This window comes from Panthera tigris, chromosome B2 (genome assembly GCF_018350195.1).
Source record: "Panthera tigris isolate Pti1 chromosome B2, P.tigris_Pti1_mat1.1, whole genome shotgun sequence".
In the NCBI taxonomy this organism is placed as follows: Eukaryota; Metazoa; Chordata; class Mammalia; order Carnivora; family Felidae; genus Panthera; species Panthera tigris.
Window position 1 is genome coordinate 3,645,090 of NC_056664.1, and position 15,637 is coordinate 3,660,726.

Sequence of the window (15,637 nt, forward strand, 5' to 3'; positions counted from 1 at the left end):
CAGCAACACCCAGGCTCGTCTCTTTTAGGAGATTCAGGAATAAAGCCAGAACATCCGGAGACTCACCGTTTCCTCCAGGTCCCGGTGGCCAGTGCCAGCTGGAAAAAGAGCCTCAAGGCTCATCAGATAAGTTCTTCCTCGAGGGTGTGCTTCATGCAAAGAGGCTAGAGCTGGGGGTGGGGGTGGGGGGTGGGGGGAAGGAGGAAGAACACAGACGTTTCCCAGGAATCTGCTGTCTGGTTCGCACTGTGCCTCGTGACCGTTTTCCTTGAATGGTCAAGGAAATCATGGATCTTGGGAGGTCGAGAGTCCTGGGGGGAGGGGAGGAGAGTCAGGGAGCTGATTACAATCTATGGCTGTCTGTCCTTCTATTCTCAGAGACGGGTTCTTGTGGCAGCGCCGTCTGTTCTCGGTGAGGTTTCACAAATACGTCTCAGGACACACATTATACGTTACGCCAGCAAAGCAACTGCCTGAGGCTCCCAAGTATTTTTGAAAGACTTGAGACTTTTTCTTCGACTTTCTGAAAGTATAATTTGAACAAACATGAACACTCGAGTCGCGCTATGTGATGTTTTTCTCCCAGGGGTGCCGTGTAGGGTGGCCGGCCTGGGGAGGACAGTGTGGGGTGAGAAGTGTTTGAGGAAGGGGCGTGGAAAGGAGGACACTGGGTGTTGGGGGAATCCACGAAATGACGGAAGGGGCCCTTTCTGTCTGGTTCTCCAGGTGCCCGCCCTTGGTCCAAGTATAAGGTGGCACACTTAGTTACTCTTTTCTTCTCCTGACCCTCTTCATGCCTAAGAAGCTCCTGAGCCAACGGGTCCCACCTTGATAATATCTCGGAGTCTTTAGTCCTCCTACTCAACTATAGTTTGTTCAGTATAAGATGTCCTGGACAGATAGCAAGGACACCCGCTTTCAGGTCCTGGCTTAGGCACAGACTATATGTTTTAATGAATCACGTTATGTCAGGGCGCCCGGGTGGCTCAGTCGTTGAGCTTCTGACTTTGGCTCAGGTCGTGATCTCACACACTCTGTGTTTCGAGCCCCACGTCGGGCTCTGTGCTGACGGCTCAGAGCCTGGAGCCTGCTTCAGATTCTGTCTCTCTCTCTCTTTCTCTGACCCTCCCACGTTCACGCTCGGTCTCTGTCTCAAAAATAAATAAACATTAAAAAAAAAAAGAAAGAAATCACTTTATGTCTCTTGGCTTCAGATTCTCATCTCTGAAAGGAGGCAGATGGAGTTAAGTGTTGACAGTCACTTCTCATGCATTACAGTTTCTTCTTGATCCCTTTCCCAAATACCACCTGTGTGGTCTCCTGATTTACAAGCCTTTATGCGGAATGACTTTACAATAATGCACATGTGGAAATGTCATTATCTAGATATTGTTATGTAGGTCTTGAACCCCAAGTCCGTAGGAAGACACTGAAACCAAAACCATAATCAAAACCTAAATGGAAATGGGGCCTGGGAGGTGACAATCACAAAGGTGAGTGATAGAGTTGTTGGCAATATCACCTGTCACAATACACAGTGGATGAATGTGATGGTAAGAGACCTGTCTGGTGTTCAGAATTTTCCCCTAAGAGAGAATGTTGGGTTTTAAATTTGCCACAATCCTCTGTGAGGGTAGTCGGTGGACTGAAAATTTAGAAAAGGTGGATTTTATCTTAATCGTGAGAAATATATGCGGTGCAATAATGGAAATAATATGTTAGTGTGGATGTAATTGGGATCTGGATTTCTTGCTTGACCTGTAACGGATCTGACTTTGATGACTCCTTAGCAGAAGACACGCATATTAGGTGATATGCCCACCATTTGGTGAATCTTTGGAGACTCACGTTCAGAGCTGGTTGAATTGCTTTAAGGTCAGACCATGTGTGAAGGAGACCACTCCCGATCCTCGCTTGCTTGGGGCCACACAGGGGAAAGCGTTCAGCTCACTGAACTACAGACGTCCTCAAGCAGAGGTCAAGTGGGAATCCACAGGGCTTCCCCTCTGGGGGAGCGGTTTTTTCTTTTCTTTTTTTAATGTGTATTTATTTTTGACAGACAGAGAACAAGCAGGGAAGGGGCAGAGACAGAATGAGAGAGACAGAGAGAGAGAGAGAGAGAGAGAAATCCCAAGCAGGCTCCACGCCGCCATCCCAGAGCCCGACGTGGGGCTCGAACTCACGAACCGGGAAAGCGTGACCTGGGCCCAAACCAAGAGTTGGACGCTTAACCGATCGAGCCACCCAGGCACCTCTGAAAGAGAGGTGTCTAAAGATCGCCCAAGGTTTTTATTTTTCCAATTACTAGGCCCTACAATTCACAATTTCCCCAATATTTCCTCCTCCCGGAAAAGTACTGTTAAAATTTCAAGAGGTGGCTTCACTCACCGACACCCGTAGTCCGTTACCTCTTCAGCCGTCGATATGGGGCCACCACCCACACAGACGCTGAGGGGAGGCAGCGACTGGCACCCTGGCCTTTCTGTAAGCAGCTAGACCCTCCTGGGACGATAGCCCTTGCGCCCTCGGTGAGCCCACTGCCGTCAGGCCTGCGGGTGAGTCTTGGCTACATAGAACCACGCTGCCGCGGCCGGGCAGCTGCGCTCCCCGGCGGCTTCTTTCCTGTTTCTGTCTCGGTTCCACTTGTTGGGATAAAGAAAGGAAGGTCGCAGATGCCGCTTTCAGCAATCAACAGACTTATTTATTAGGTCAAGGCCACGGGCGACACCCATGCTGGAAACTGGAAGAACACAACGGAAGTAGAAGGGAAGAGCCCAGATACACCCGCGGTCCACGGGCGTGACAAGCCCCAAGTGTACGGGAAAGCGCAAACACGAGCGGCTGCGGTCAGCCTAGCTGTGTCGAGCGCGATGACACAGCCTCCGGGGACCCCGGGGAGAACGGCACGCAGGAGAGCTGGGCGGGGAGAGTGACCGGTGGCGGGGCGTGGGCATGAGCTGCTTGGGGAGCGGATGGAAGGGGGGTTTGAGGGGGCTGAAGCAGATGTTGGGACGAGGGCTGAGGGGCCCCGAGGCCGACACCGGCTGCTAAAGAGGGGACATCACCGACCAGGGTTTCTAGAAAGGCTCTGAGATGGAGAGATTCTAAGTCAAAAGGAGGAAGAGAGCTGGAAAGTTGTGGGGCCCAGCAAGTGAGGCCGGAATGACTCCAGGTGAGGGGGAAACAGGAGGCCGCAGAGAGGAAAGCAGGATCCGCGTCGTGGCGACGCACACAGCTTGGGTTTTGTCTCCCGTTTTCTCCGGGGTCAGATCTTCTGTCGGGCCCCCAGCCCTGCTCCCTTCATCCCTTCTCCACGCCCCCACACCATTTTTTTCAGATCCCACAGGAGTAGGGCCAGTTCCCTTTACTCTGTAGGACACGTCTTAGAAAATGTGAGAGACAGGCCCTAAAACTCTAGGAGCAGGCCAGGTATTCGTCATTGGCCTATGTTCCCCTCCCTTTCCTCCACTGCGATGTCCCCCCAGGTTCCTTTATGGGACTTCAGCCTCGAATTTTCCCTTCCCAGAACCTTTTGGGTTTCCCGCTTGTGTAAAACCTGTTCCTCTACTCACCCCTCTTCTGGACACTGAGACGTTTCTGTCATAACCACATGCCAACCTAACCCCATCTCGATAGCCGAGCTGTCCCTCCCTATAGGATGTGGCCTGGGGGGGAGGGGTAGGAGGACACTAGAAACAGCTTCAGAGTCACGCGCCTGCCCCCTGAGTACCAGTACAGAAACAGATTAGGAAGGCCCTACACCCCACGCTCTCTAACAGCAGCAACATAACCTTCCCAAGACCAACTGATCCCTACCCAACAGGAAGAAACAGGGGCTGGGTGAGGTCGGGGGCTGGCGACTCAGAGAGGACCGAGGGGAGGGCTTAGCATAAAGGAGAACGGTTTAGCTGGGAGATTCCTTAAGGTGCCCCTTGGCTGGGCTGGGTAGGGATTAGCTTAGAGTGGAGGGTATCCGCATCCCCAGAGGCAGAGTCCTCCCCCATAGGGGACAGCGGGATCTCCTTAGCAAAGTCCTCGGCATCGACAACTACTGTGACTCTCTCAGGCCCATCAGTGGGTGGGCAGATGGTCAAGGGCTTTTTACCACAAGACCACAGGCAGAAGAAAGGCCGAAGGGGACCAGAGAAGGAGGCATTGGAGAAAGTATAGATAGGGGCTCCGTTGGCCATATTGTAGAAGGAGACGTCTCCTGATTCATAGTCCAGGAAAATCCCAACCCGGCGGGGGGGCCCTGCCAATGGGAGAGGGGTCCGCTGTGGGGTGAGGGCCCAGTACCCACTCCCATACAACTCCACAGCCCAGAACCCATTCTGAGGAGTCATGGGGTCACACCCTTTCTTCACCACATTCTCCCTACACACCCCGACCGCCCAGTCGGCCCTGTCTCCCACCTCCACCTCCCAGAAATGTCGCCCTGACGTGAAGGTCTCACGACCCAACACACAAGGCCAGGAGTCAAATCTCTCCGGTTTCTCGGGCAGTTTCTGGCGTGAATCTTCCAGCCGGACAGATTTTGAATCCTCGTACAAAAAGAGGTGGGGATGGGCGGTGTCTGGATCCAGAGTCACGTCAACTAGAGACGGAGAGAGAGCCGGTCTGAGCATCAGTGAGCATGAGAGGTGACAAGACATAGTCTTTCTTCTCAAAAAAAAAAAAAAATTATATATATATACACATACATATACATATGTATATGTATGTGTATATATATATATATGTATGTATATATATGTGCATATATATATATATATATATATATATATATATAGGGCCGTCTGGGTGGCTCAGTCAGTTGGGCGGCTGACTACAGCTCAGGTCATGATCTCACAGTCTGTGAGTTCGAGCCCCGCGTCGGGCTCTGTGCTGACGGCTCAGAGCCCGGAGCCTGTTTCCAATTCTGTGTCTCCCTCTCTCTCTGCCCCTTCCCTGCTTGCTCTCTGTCTCTGTCTCTCTCTCTCTCTCAAATAATAAACAATAAAAAATTAAAAATATCTATCTATCTATCTATCTAGACTGTTCTAGACTTTGGTAGGTCTCCTCAGGAGGAGAGGTGTTTGGCCTGTTCTGCCGTCTCTATTTTCCTCTTCCGTCAAAAGCCACAAGGTGATGTGTGAGTTGACTGTCCCCAGGGCCTCAGGGGCGCCTGTTACAGGGGCTTGTCTTCGAAACATCTTCCAAGGGCCCTCTGTGTGCCTCGAGGAAAATGTGAAGCCCGTTTACATCATCTTTCCCCTATCTATCTTCACCACGAAACTGTGTTAGTGTTTTTATGTCCAAGTATTATAGGACTTTGAATCCCTGGGTGATAGAGCCTCAGAGCCCTTGAGAAGCTCAGTCACTCACCTGCATGCAGGGTGGCCTTTTTCTGTTCTGCAATGAAAGAGAACGAGATGGTCATTGATGGGTTTCTAATGAGAGAGGGGACACCTTGTCGGTGAACTAACGACAAGAAGAGAGAACTTACTGAGCTCTTCCAGGAGTTTCTCTGGAAAACAAACAGAAATACCTCAATGACAAAGGAATAAATGGTTCATCTCTACCTGATTACTGAAGCTTTATCAATAAATGAGGAACAAGGATTATGGTTTATTTATTTTATGTTTCTAAGAAATGTGCAGGAAGTTCCTACTGGCTTGGGATCAGATCTTTGATCTTTACTGGGAAACCGAGTTAGGAGCGAGGAGAGTCTGAGGGTGGGTAGTGAGTGCACATCAGGTCTAATATCTCAGTTTGCATTGGTTTTGACTCCTTCTGCCCCCCAGACCTTCATATTGGGGATCAGCGGCTTCAGGTGCCTTATAGCGACCCCCCATCTTGACTTCCAGAATTCTAGACCCAAATATCTTCTGAAAGGACTTGGGTCCACCCCCACTCGGAAGCACTCCTGACAAGCGGCCTCTGACTCACCTTTAGAGCTGAATTCATCCTTTCTCTGTCGGGCTCTTTCCGTGTATAGTCTCCAAGTGCCAAATACGGACCCAATTGTAAGAAGTCCCAGGACCATCAAGATGACAGCCACTGCCACCATCCAGGGAGTCAGCCGTGGGAAGAAGGGAGCTGAAACGAAATCCCCAAGAAGGACATTTGTCGTGCGGCCCTGAGCAAGTCTGCCTCTGCTCCCGATGGCAAAGGGGGTTGCAAGAGAAGACGACCTAGACCTCCCCCGTTCCTCCCACGGCAAAAATGAGTCCTTCCAGTGCTGCTCTAAGCTTTTCAGAAAAATTTTGATCTCAGGTAGGGGAGGGCAGTGAGAGAGGAAGGACTAGGGTGGGAGCCAAGGGGATGCGGGAAGTAAATAAGGAAGGGGACATGTCACCTCTGTGTGCCACAGAAAGGGACTCAATGACCAAAGAATAAGGAAAGGTCCCTGCCTGAGCCAGAGATGGTCGGGGTGGGGGGGAGGGTGATGAGAAGATCTGCTTTCCTGAGGGCCCTCGAAACCTAGACAGAGCTCTAGCATGGGAGGGGGGAGGCCAAGGGGCAAGGGTGGAAATGGGTTTTCCTATTACTCAAGGAGAGAACGCTCTGGATTAGGAAGGCCCCCAAGGACAGAGCTTCTGTATCTAAGATATATCTCCTAAAATGGAAAATCTGGGATTTCAATGAGATCCAGGGAGGGTTGATGTGTTCAGAATCCCTATTCTTCTGATGACGTTGGTGGGGCTCCCTCACGTCGGGGATCAGGAGCTTAGGTGGGGAGAAAGTAGACAACTGTGTCATGAGGGCATGGCTTGGGCAGGTGCCCTAGGTGATGTGGCCCTGAAACTGTCACATAGGAACCCAACGCTGATTTCACTGACCTGGTATGGAGATCTCTACTTCCTTCTCCTGGCCCAGAAGGAGGTTCTGGACATGGCAGGATATATTCTTCACGGAGGTGTCCCTGATGATCACGGAAGCCGCCACAGTGAACAGGCCTTCTTCATCAGGGTTCCTAGACTCTGCTGTGGACGGAAACCACTCTCCCTCGGAAGTTCTCCACCGCACCTGGGGCTCTGGGTACCATCCTACGGAGGTACACTCCAGCCGGATCTCTCCACTTTCTTGAACTTCCATATGGATTTGAGGGTCAGAGCCCAGAGCTGCGGAGAGAGAAGCTGGCCTCACTCCTTTAGTGGACACCCTTCTGGGAACCTTATAACCATAGGGTTACACAGTCTGAGAAAGAAAGGCACACGGAGACTAGGAATGAGAGGGATTCATGTTCTGTTTCATGACACGAGGAAACTGAGGCGTCAGTAAAAGGAACATTATCAGAGAGGGATCCCATATTGGGATTTAGTGTTTGAAATATAAGCAGGAGTGTGATGGACAAACATAGGAACACAGTCAGCAGGAACAGCAGGACCAATGGCTTAGAGGCAGGTGAGGGAGCTCCAGAGATGGGGAGGGCTTTGTGGTTGGAAGTATTATGAAAAGACTTCGAGGAGGAGAACCAGGAGTAGGTATTTAACAGAGAAGATGTGAACAGAGAAGTGTCCCTGAGGAGAAGGGGGATTGGAGGTTCCCTGCATTAAGACTGCAGCTGACAATTTAAGTTTCCTTTCCGTGTGATACTGATTCAGGAATTTTCTTAAATGGTTTCAACCTCCTTGCCCCAGTGTCCTAACATATATCAACATAAAGCTGTTCTTACCCTTTCTGTTTTCAGCCTAATTATATTCTTACAATTCTACAGAGTACAGAAAAACACCAAGCTGCAGAGGAGAGTCCTTAAACACCTGTCCACAGCTCTTAGTTTAAATCTACGTTTTGATTTGTGTGTATATGTGAAAATGGGTATTCTTTTCATGAAAAGGGCTGCCTGCCACTTTCAGGAGATTCTCAAAGATGTCTATCACTTTAAAAGAGTAACAATAACAGTTTCATGTATACACCGTCTCACTTTATTTCATTCTTGCCAAATCTTGTTTGACAGATGCATTGCCCAGTTTTATAGCAGGAAATAAGGCTCAGAAAGAGATTAGTTTGATGGCATTCCAAGTAAGCGGGAAAGTCAGACCCCAACGCATACTTTCCTCCTGAATGCTTACCATTCTCCTTAGTTTGAAATTTGGCTTGAAGCAGAGAAGGGAAACAAAACCCAAAAACTTTTCTAGGTGGATCAACAATGTTAGCGAGCAGCCACCTCTAGGATCCTGGGAAGCCCGTCCCTAGGCACGAATCCACGCGGCAGCCTCAGGTTGCAACGGAAAAGCGCGGCACAGGGTCCCTCACCGGAATGGTTACAAGCAGACACAACCTGAATGTTGGGGCCTGGGGCTGGATCCAGCATATTCTGGCGCGCTAACTAGAGAGGACGTGGTGTAGCCTCGCAATCACAACATGGGGCCATCTCTCCAACGCCTTCCCGCTGACCTCCCACCCTCGGCCCGCCAGCCTTTTCCGCCCTAGAAGGGATTTCTCGGGACGACGAACGCGGTGGCTTCCAAAGCAAGGGAGCCGCGGGAAAACGGACGCCCCCCGGAAGTCACCGGAGAGGGTCGAACCCGCGCACTCACCGGCCACCTTCAGGTGCACGCTGGCCTCCCCGTAGCGTCCGTCCTGCCGGAAGAGGCACCGGTACTCGCCGTCGTCCGAGGCCCGGACCCGGTGTATGCGCACGGCGACGCGCCCGGCCGCGATGTCGCCGTCCAGCAGCGTGGCCCTGCCGCGGTACTCGGCTGTCTGCTCGGCCTCCCGCTCGCGGCCGTCCCGGCGCACCAGCAGCGCGGCCGCCACCTTCCCGCGGAACCACCGCAGCTCCATGCGCTCGGCGCTCACGCTCGGGGACAGGCGGCAGGGCAGCTCGGCGTCGTCCCCCAGCGCGGCCAGGACGGGCTCCGCGGGCCCGATCACGTCGAAGGGGGCTGCGCAAACCGGGCGTGCAGGGGGGAGCTGAGGACTCACACGGACGGAGGGCCGTCTGCTCCACCCGGATCCCGGCCGAGGTCGGGGCGTGGGGGGGGGGGGACCCCAGGGGGCCAGAGACGGAGCCCGGGGGGACCTACCCGAATCGGGCCTGGACAGCTGGAAGAAAGTGAGTACGAGCAGGCACGCGGGGAGGCAGGAGTTTGGAAAAACTGCCATGTCCAGCCTTCCTGGGGCAGCAGGTCACCGGGTGTCCTGCGGGCGTCAGAACTTGCGCCTGGGAGATGCAGGCCGGGAGATGGATCTTTCGACGCCCTTCTCCGGCCTCCTCCCCACCGCTCTTTCCACGCGGATCCGCCCGCTCGCCCCCCTCCCACCGCAGACTCCCGGTGCGAGCGCACACCGCCCCGTGTGGCCGAGCAGGTGCACAGCCGAATAGGCCCTAAACCCCTAAAAGAATCCTAGGAGAAGGGAATTGGGAGGCATGGTACCCATTAATGGGTTGCGTACCAATGTACCGCTGCTCTAAAAAGCCACCCCCCCCAGTACAGTAATTTGGTATTTGCTTTCAGGAATGATAATAACGATGAAGCGATGGAGGCAGAGATGGAAACCAGGGGACTGAACCGGAGGAGAGAAGAGGAAAGTCGGGGGAAGGGAGGGGAGCTGGAGAGTAAAGGGCAGGGGGTAGAGGGCCCAGGACCCGGGAAAGAGCCAGAGGGAGAGAAAGTGCTCTCTGGCGGGGGGGGGGGGGGACCAGAGCGGGCACAGGCACTGACCTCTGATCTTGGAGGAAGAGGCACCCAGGAGCCTGGTTAGCAAGTGACCAAGCTGGCTGTGGCCCCAGGAGCCAAAGTTAAAGGCGGGGAAGAAGGAAGCGGGAAGTGATCTCAGGAAAGCCTGCCCCCAGCTCCCAGGCCTTGGCTCTGGGGGGTGGGGTGGGGAGGGGAAGTTTTCCAGAGAGATGAAGGGTCCGTGTCTTTGCAGTCTTCAGCTCAAAGACCAGGATACAGAAGGATGGGCTGGACTAAATAAAAGGGGATAGGGCAAAAAGGGAGGGTCAAGACAACACTAAAATGAAACGAAGGCGTTGGGCTGGTGAATTTCCCCCCTCAAGCCTCACTTCTTTTATCCTGAAGTTGGGGAGGCACTGGGAGCATTAAATGAGATTAAGCCTGTCAAGTGATGGTAAGGATTGAGAAGAGGGCAAGTTGTTACTCTGTTGTTTATGTGGGTTGAAAGTTCAAGGGTAGACTGGGAATGCCCGTGTGTGATTCAGTTTTCACTGCCTCAAAGTTGCCTTCCTGCAAGCAATTCGGCCTGCAATTCCTTATTTTGGAGTTAAACCTCTTATTGTCATGAAAAAAAAAATTAAAAACATGGGAAAACATTTTTTTAGTTATTTTTTTTAAGATTTTATTTTTAAGTAATCTCTACACCCAGTGTGGGACTCAAACTTACAACCCCAAGATCAAGGCTCTCCTGCTCCACTGACTGAGCCAGCCAGGCACCTCTGGAAAACACTTTTACAAAGCAGAAATCACTCATAATGTCACCAACCAATGACAGCCTCTGTTCACATTGTGGCAGAATTGAAGATGCTTTTGCATAATCAGAAACATTATTTATACTTACATAATATCATATTGTAGGTTCCTGTAATTCCCAAGATTGTGGGACATCTTAGTGGGTTTTTTTTTAAATCTACTGTAACTAGTGCGCTTTATAAATACATAAATCTTTGTCCACATCTTTGATACTTCCTGACAAACTTTCTGATTCCCAGAAAGATAGTCATCGGGTCTAGGAGTTGAATTATGAGCATATTGCCAAAGTTAAACCTATCACACTGTTAATGGGAATGAGCCTCTCACCTAATTCCTGCCAACACTGAGAACAAATATTCCCTAGTCATCACTAATGGGATGGGTGAAATGGATCAAATTATTATTTTACTAGACATTTATAGGACAGCGAGGCTGATCACTTTTCATATTAACTATTTAATATACTCTGGAAGAGATTTTTCCAGGCCAATTGCCCCCCCGTCAGACATTCTGATGCTGTTTCCTATTCTTCCATATGAATTTTTTATAAATTAAAGCTGTCAACCCTGTATTATATTTGTGGCTCATATCCTTCACCACCCCAGTTTGTACTTTGCCTTTATTTCAGGTTATGATTAAGACCAACAAAAGAGGGGCACCTGGGTGGCTCGGTGGGTTGAGCCTCTGACTTTGGCTGAGGTCATGATCTCAGGGTTCATGAGCCAGACCCGACCCGCAGACCCGCATCGGGCTTGAAGCTGTGAGTGCGGAGCCCGCTTCCAATCCTTTGTCCCCGGCCTCTCTGCCCCTCCCCCACCTACAGGCTCTCTCAAAAATAAACATTAAAAAAGAAAAAAACGACCAACAAAAAGTAATTGCTCCGGTTGACTTACAAGACTGCTAGAATGGCTTTTACCAAATGGAAATCTGATCATGTCACTTCTTGCTTCAAAACCCCTACATGTCTCCTTAGTGGCCCCAGCACCAAATTCAGACACTTAATCTGGTCAAGAAAATGTAGGATCTAGTTGTCTCCCTGATTCCTTCCTCTCGGCCTCTTCTCCCTCCCCTCCGATGGCCTATCCACCTCTCGAAGAATTTGGAAGATGGGGTAACCTCAGCCCACAGCACCTTTCCAGGCCTCCAGGTTCCGGTGCTGTCTCCCCTCTTCCTACAGCATCTGCAGGACAAAGTCCTGCTCCTCCCTCAGAAGCTCATTTAAGGGCAACTTCTTCCAGAAGCAAGCAGGTGCACCCTCTCTTCTAGAGCTGCTCCTTCGTTCCCTGGGCCGGACCTCACTGTGGTCCCAGCCGAGCACCCTAACCAGAGGGGCTTCAGGAAGGAGCTCCCAGTGCTGCCCAACTCGAGTGAGAAATACTCTTAAAGTCTTGGGTCTTACCTATAAGTTTGGGGTAAATCACATCATTTTACTTCATTATATACGAGATTTGTTTAAATATGACTCTGGATAACCTAGGCCCCCTCCAAGCAAAACCGAGTCTCCAGGACATGGGCCTGGTTTATCCTGTGACACAGGAAACTTCCTGGTCCTCTCTGCTGGCACACACCTGACCTGAGTCCTACTTTGACAGGCACATGTTTATTTTTGTCTTTTGTTTCCAAGTCTACCTTCCTCTCCTAAACTGAGCTCCCCCTCAAGTTCTTACTCTCTGACTTCTCATCAGCACAAAAGCCAAAATAGAATTTGCAGCTGAAATCAAACTAACTGGTCCTTGGCCTTCCTCGTTTGAAATGCTCCTGTCTCATTCTCAACTCCCCTTTGTGTTTAACTTCTGAAAAATATCATCTATAATGGGTTTCCTCTCCTCAACACGCTATGACTAGACTCCTGACCCCTGCTCTACGTTGTCAAAAAAATCTCACAGGGAATTTTGGGGGGGAAAGAAAAAAAGAAGAGCTTTTTCCTGCACCCAAGGGAGCTACACGGAACAAGGAAGGGGCCAGGGAGATAGAAAGCAATGGTATCTAGAACTCAAGCTATGTGGCAGCCCCAGTTTTGACAGGGTAACATCTGAGTCACTTCTACATACAGGAACATCTTGGGTCATCCCAGGCAGGATGTCTGAGTCAAGGCTCACTCCGGGAACAGAGATGCTAGGCGCCCCTGTCTCTCCAGGCTCGCATTGTTCGTGAGATGCCTGAACCATGCGGGGCTGCTATGGGAAAGGTCCTGCCACGCCCAGGGCCACTGGAGACCCGAAACAGACTTTTCCCTCTGAGACGCGAAGATCGTTTGGGCCGAGGCATGTGCCCCGCTCCCTATGGAGTGAATCTCATGGCCAAAGGTCAGGACTTATATCTTCGGCCCTTTCCCACCACTGTTCAGATTTCCCAGCGTCCTAGACTAGTCAGAGCCAGGGATTACGCTCATCCTCGTTCTACGTGACCTTCACCAGCACTTGACTGAGGCAACCACTTGCCCCTTCTGTCTCTCTTTTACGTTTATTTATTTATTGTCTTAAGTAAGCTCTACATCCAGCATGGAACTCAAACTCCCAGCCCCGGGATTAAGAGTCGCATGCTCTTCTTACTGAGCCAGCCAGGTGTCCTGCTTCTCTTTCTAAAATTAGTTTATTTTTCATTTTTTAGAGGAGCAAGTGAGCGGGCGAGAGGGGCAGGGAGAGAATCTCAAGCAGGCCCCATGCTCAGCACGCAGCCCGACGAGAGGCTTGAGCCCATGACCCCGGGATCATGACCTGGGAGTCAGAGTAAAGCAGGTTTCCCTCAACAACATGGACGGGCATCATCCAATCCATTGAGGGCTGAGTAGAACAAAGACGGAGGCAGCGTGTTTGCTCTCTGCTTGAGCTGGGATGTCCAGCTGTCCCTTCCCTCAGACGCTGGCTCCCTGGTTCTCAGACCTTGGGGTTTGGAGCACTTTTCCAGGGGCTCCAGCTTGTGGGGGGCAGAACCTGGGGCTTCTCTGCCTCCACAGTCACATGAACTGGTCCCTCGTAACATATCTTTTTCTAGATGTCTGTATCTACGCTGTTGGGTCTGCTTCTCTGGAGAACCCTGATACAGTTCTTTTACATCACCACTACAGATAGGTCACTTTTCTTCACTCTTTCCAACTCCATGGTTATGTAGCCGTAATCTTATGGAAGGGCCAACACAGTTAGAAGCAAAGAGTCCCAGAGAAATGAAGATCCGCTGATGTGCGTATCATTGCGCTTTGCGTTCTGCAGTAACAGGGAGGTCTTATGGTTTTATAAGAGATGCAAAGCCTTATTGATGGAACCATGTGGGAGAACCCCACAATTCTCCAAGCTCTTGTAGGAATTTCTTTGGAAAATAAACAGAACTAAAGCAACTGGGATTTGAGTTAAGACGTGGGAAGGAGGAGGGAATGTGCTTCAGAATCATACAATGGAGTGACTGTTCCCTTCTGTGAAAACTTGATTACCGAAAAACTATCAATACATCACAAACAAGGAATGCTTTTTGTTGCAGTTTATGTTCTTAGAAATCTGCAGGAAGTTCCTTTTGGCTTCACTTGCTAAGAGAGGTTGCTGTATCTAGGGAACTTAAGTGAAAGTCTGCAGCCAAGTTTGGGATGGATGGGTAGGAGGGCTGGGAGACCGATAGGGGCTCCTCCCTGTCTGTGGCCACGCTGGAGCCCAGCAGCCAAGGCGGACCTGTGGCCAAACCCAGTTAAATTTGATGGTACCTGTTACCGCAGCACAGATCTCACATACTGTGGGGAGGCTGGGAGCTGGGGTGTCTCAGTGAGAGGGGTGGGAGGGATTTATAGGATTTCAGTTTGTGGTGGGGGTTTGGGAGAGGGTCAGTCAAAGAGGGAAGGGTTGCTCTGGATGAATGCCGCTGGAAATCGGGGGACTGGTGGCAGCACTGAATATTCTGATGTTTATTAGGACATGGAGGAACAGAGTGGGCTGAAACTGTAATGGGTAAAGAAGCGGTTAGCTGAGACGGGGATGTGTGGTTGTTCTTGTGGTTTGCCTGTGGTGTTGCATTTGTGTCTGCATGCCGAACATGATTACACGGGGGACTTGTCTCACTCCGTCACAATCCCGGAGTGGTCTTGTCCGTTCTGGGAAGCAGCTGTCACACCTGATTTTGCTTTCTCAGAGCCCACATTCTCCTTCAGATCTAAAGGTATTTGGGGTTGTATTTATTTATGTATTATTTAATACATTTGGGGTTTTATAACCTTTAGAATCCCTTCCCATGTTACATATGTATTTTGAGAGAGAGAGAGTGAGAGAGAGAGCGAGCAGAGGAGGGGCAGACAGAGAGGGAGACAGAATCCCAAGCAGGCTCTGTGCACAGAGCCCAACGCAGGGCGCGAACCCACGAACCACAAGACCATGACCTGAGCCGAAATCAACAGCCCGACATTTAACCTTAACCGACCGAGCCACCCAGGCACCCCCCTCCCTCCCAATTAAAAACAAGTTTCTTTATCTATTTAAGTAACTGCTATACCGGATGTGGGGCTCAAACTCACAACCCCAAGAACAAGAGTCACCTGCTGCTCTAGCTGAGCTCCCCAGGGACCCTGAATCCCTTCCAATTTTGAAAAGCCTAGAATCATAGTTCTAGACTCTAGACGGGGATGACTTTTGACTAGAAGTCATCTTAAAGGGTTATGGAATTCAAGCATGTCTAAGGTTTAAATGCCCACAAGGCACGAACACCCTGCGGAGCAGCCTCATCTGGTGAAATATACAGGAATCAACCTCAGCCTTCCCCTCTGGGTGCCTCCCACGCCATTGCATTTCCAAAATAATATTCCCCAAATGAGAAGTCTCAGGCATGTGATGACCACTGAGCAGAGAATCAGTTTTAGATGTAAGGGAGGGAAAAAAAAAGGCCCTAGACATTTTAATGATGAAAAGTAGAATAGGCCACGCAAAATACACCATTTTGTCACAGAAATTATTTTGAGCTGAAGGCAATCTAGAAGGGGCCAACAAAGATTTCAGTAGAATTTTAGTCCTGAACACTGTGGGGAAAATGCATTTTCTTCAGAATTATCCATTATGTGCATTTAAATCCTGCCAGGAAAAAAAAAACAAAAACCGAAACTATTTTGTTTTAAACTACTTTTTGTATTTAGTAGCTTTTTGTATAAATTAAACAAAAGGTTTTTGAGTCAGGAAAAAAAAAAAAAGGCAGCCAACACAGGAAAAGTTCTTTACTTTCCCCGTTTTGCCTAAAGGCAAGATATAAAT

The 15,637-nt window shown here is 50.3% G+C and overlaps 1 protein-coding gene across 2 annotated transcripts; it reads right to left on the reverse strand.

Moving 5' to 3' along the window:
- Nucleotides 1-2,679: 2,679 nt before the first annotated feature.
- BTN1A1 (butyrophilin subfamily 1 member A1) lies at nucleotides 2,680-10,274 on the reverse strand. Of its 2 annotated transcripts, XM_042985506.1 has the most exons (8): nucleotides 9,651-10,274; nucleotides 9,012-9,148; nucleotides 8,523-8,870; nucleotides 6,822-7,103; nucleotides 5,929-6,078; nucleotides 5,486-5,506; nucleotides 5,365-5,391; nucleotides 2,680-4,594 (listed from the first exon to the last, which is right to left on the reverse strand). In XM_042985506.1, the coding sequence occupies exons 2-8, from the start codon at nucleotides 9,088-9,090 to the stop codon at nucleotides 3,921-3,923; spliced, it is 1,581 nt and encodes a 526-aa protein (XP_042841440.1). In that variant the 5' UTR covers nucleotides 9,091-9,148; nucleotides 9,651-10,274; the 3' UTR covers nucleotides 2,680-3,920. The 2 variants fall into 2 exon arrangements, with proteins under 2 accessions (XP_042841440.1, XP_042841441.1); XM_042985507.1 differs by lacking the exons at nucleotides 5,486-5,506; nucleotides 9,651-10,274 and having other exon boundaries at nucleotides 9,012-9,620.
- Nucleotides 10,275-15,637: the final 5,363 nt, after the last annotated feature.

Excerpts from the sequence above, each read along its gene's own strand:
- BTN1A1 (XM_042985506.1), bottom strand. The coding sequence starts at position 9,090 with ATGGCAGTTTTTCCAAACTCCTGCCTCCCCGCGTGCCTGCTCGTACTC. Across the intron at positions 8,871-9,011 it reads GCTGTCCAGGCCCGATTCGG|CCCCCTTCGACGTGATCGGG; the intron begins GTAGGTCCCCCC and ends CGGTTTGCGCAG. Across the intron at positions 6,079-6,821 it reads AGTAGAGATCTCCATACCAG|CTCCCTTCTTCCCACGGCTG; the intron begins GTCAGTGAAATC and ends ATTTCGTTTCAG.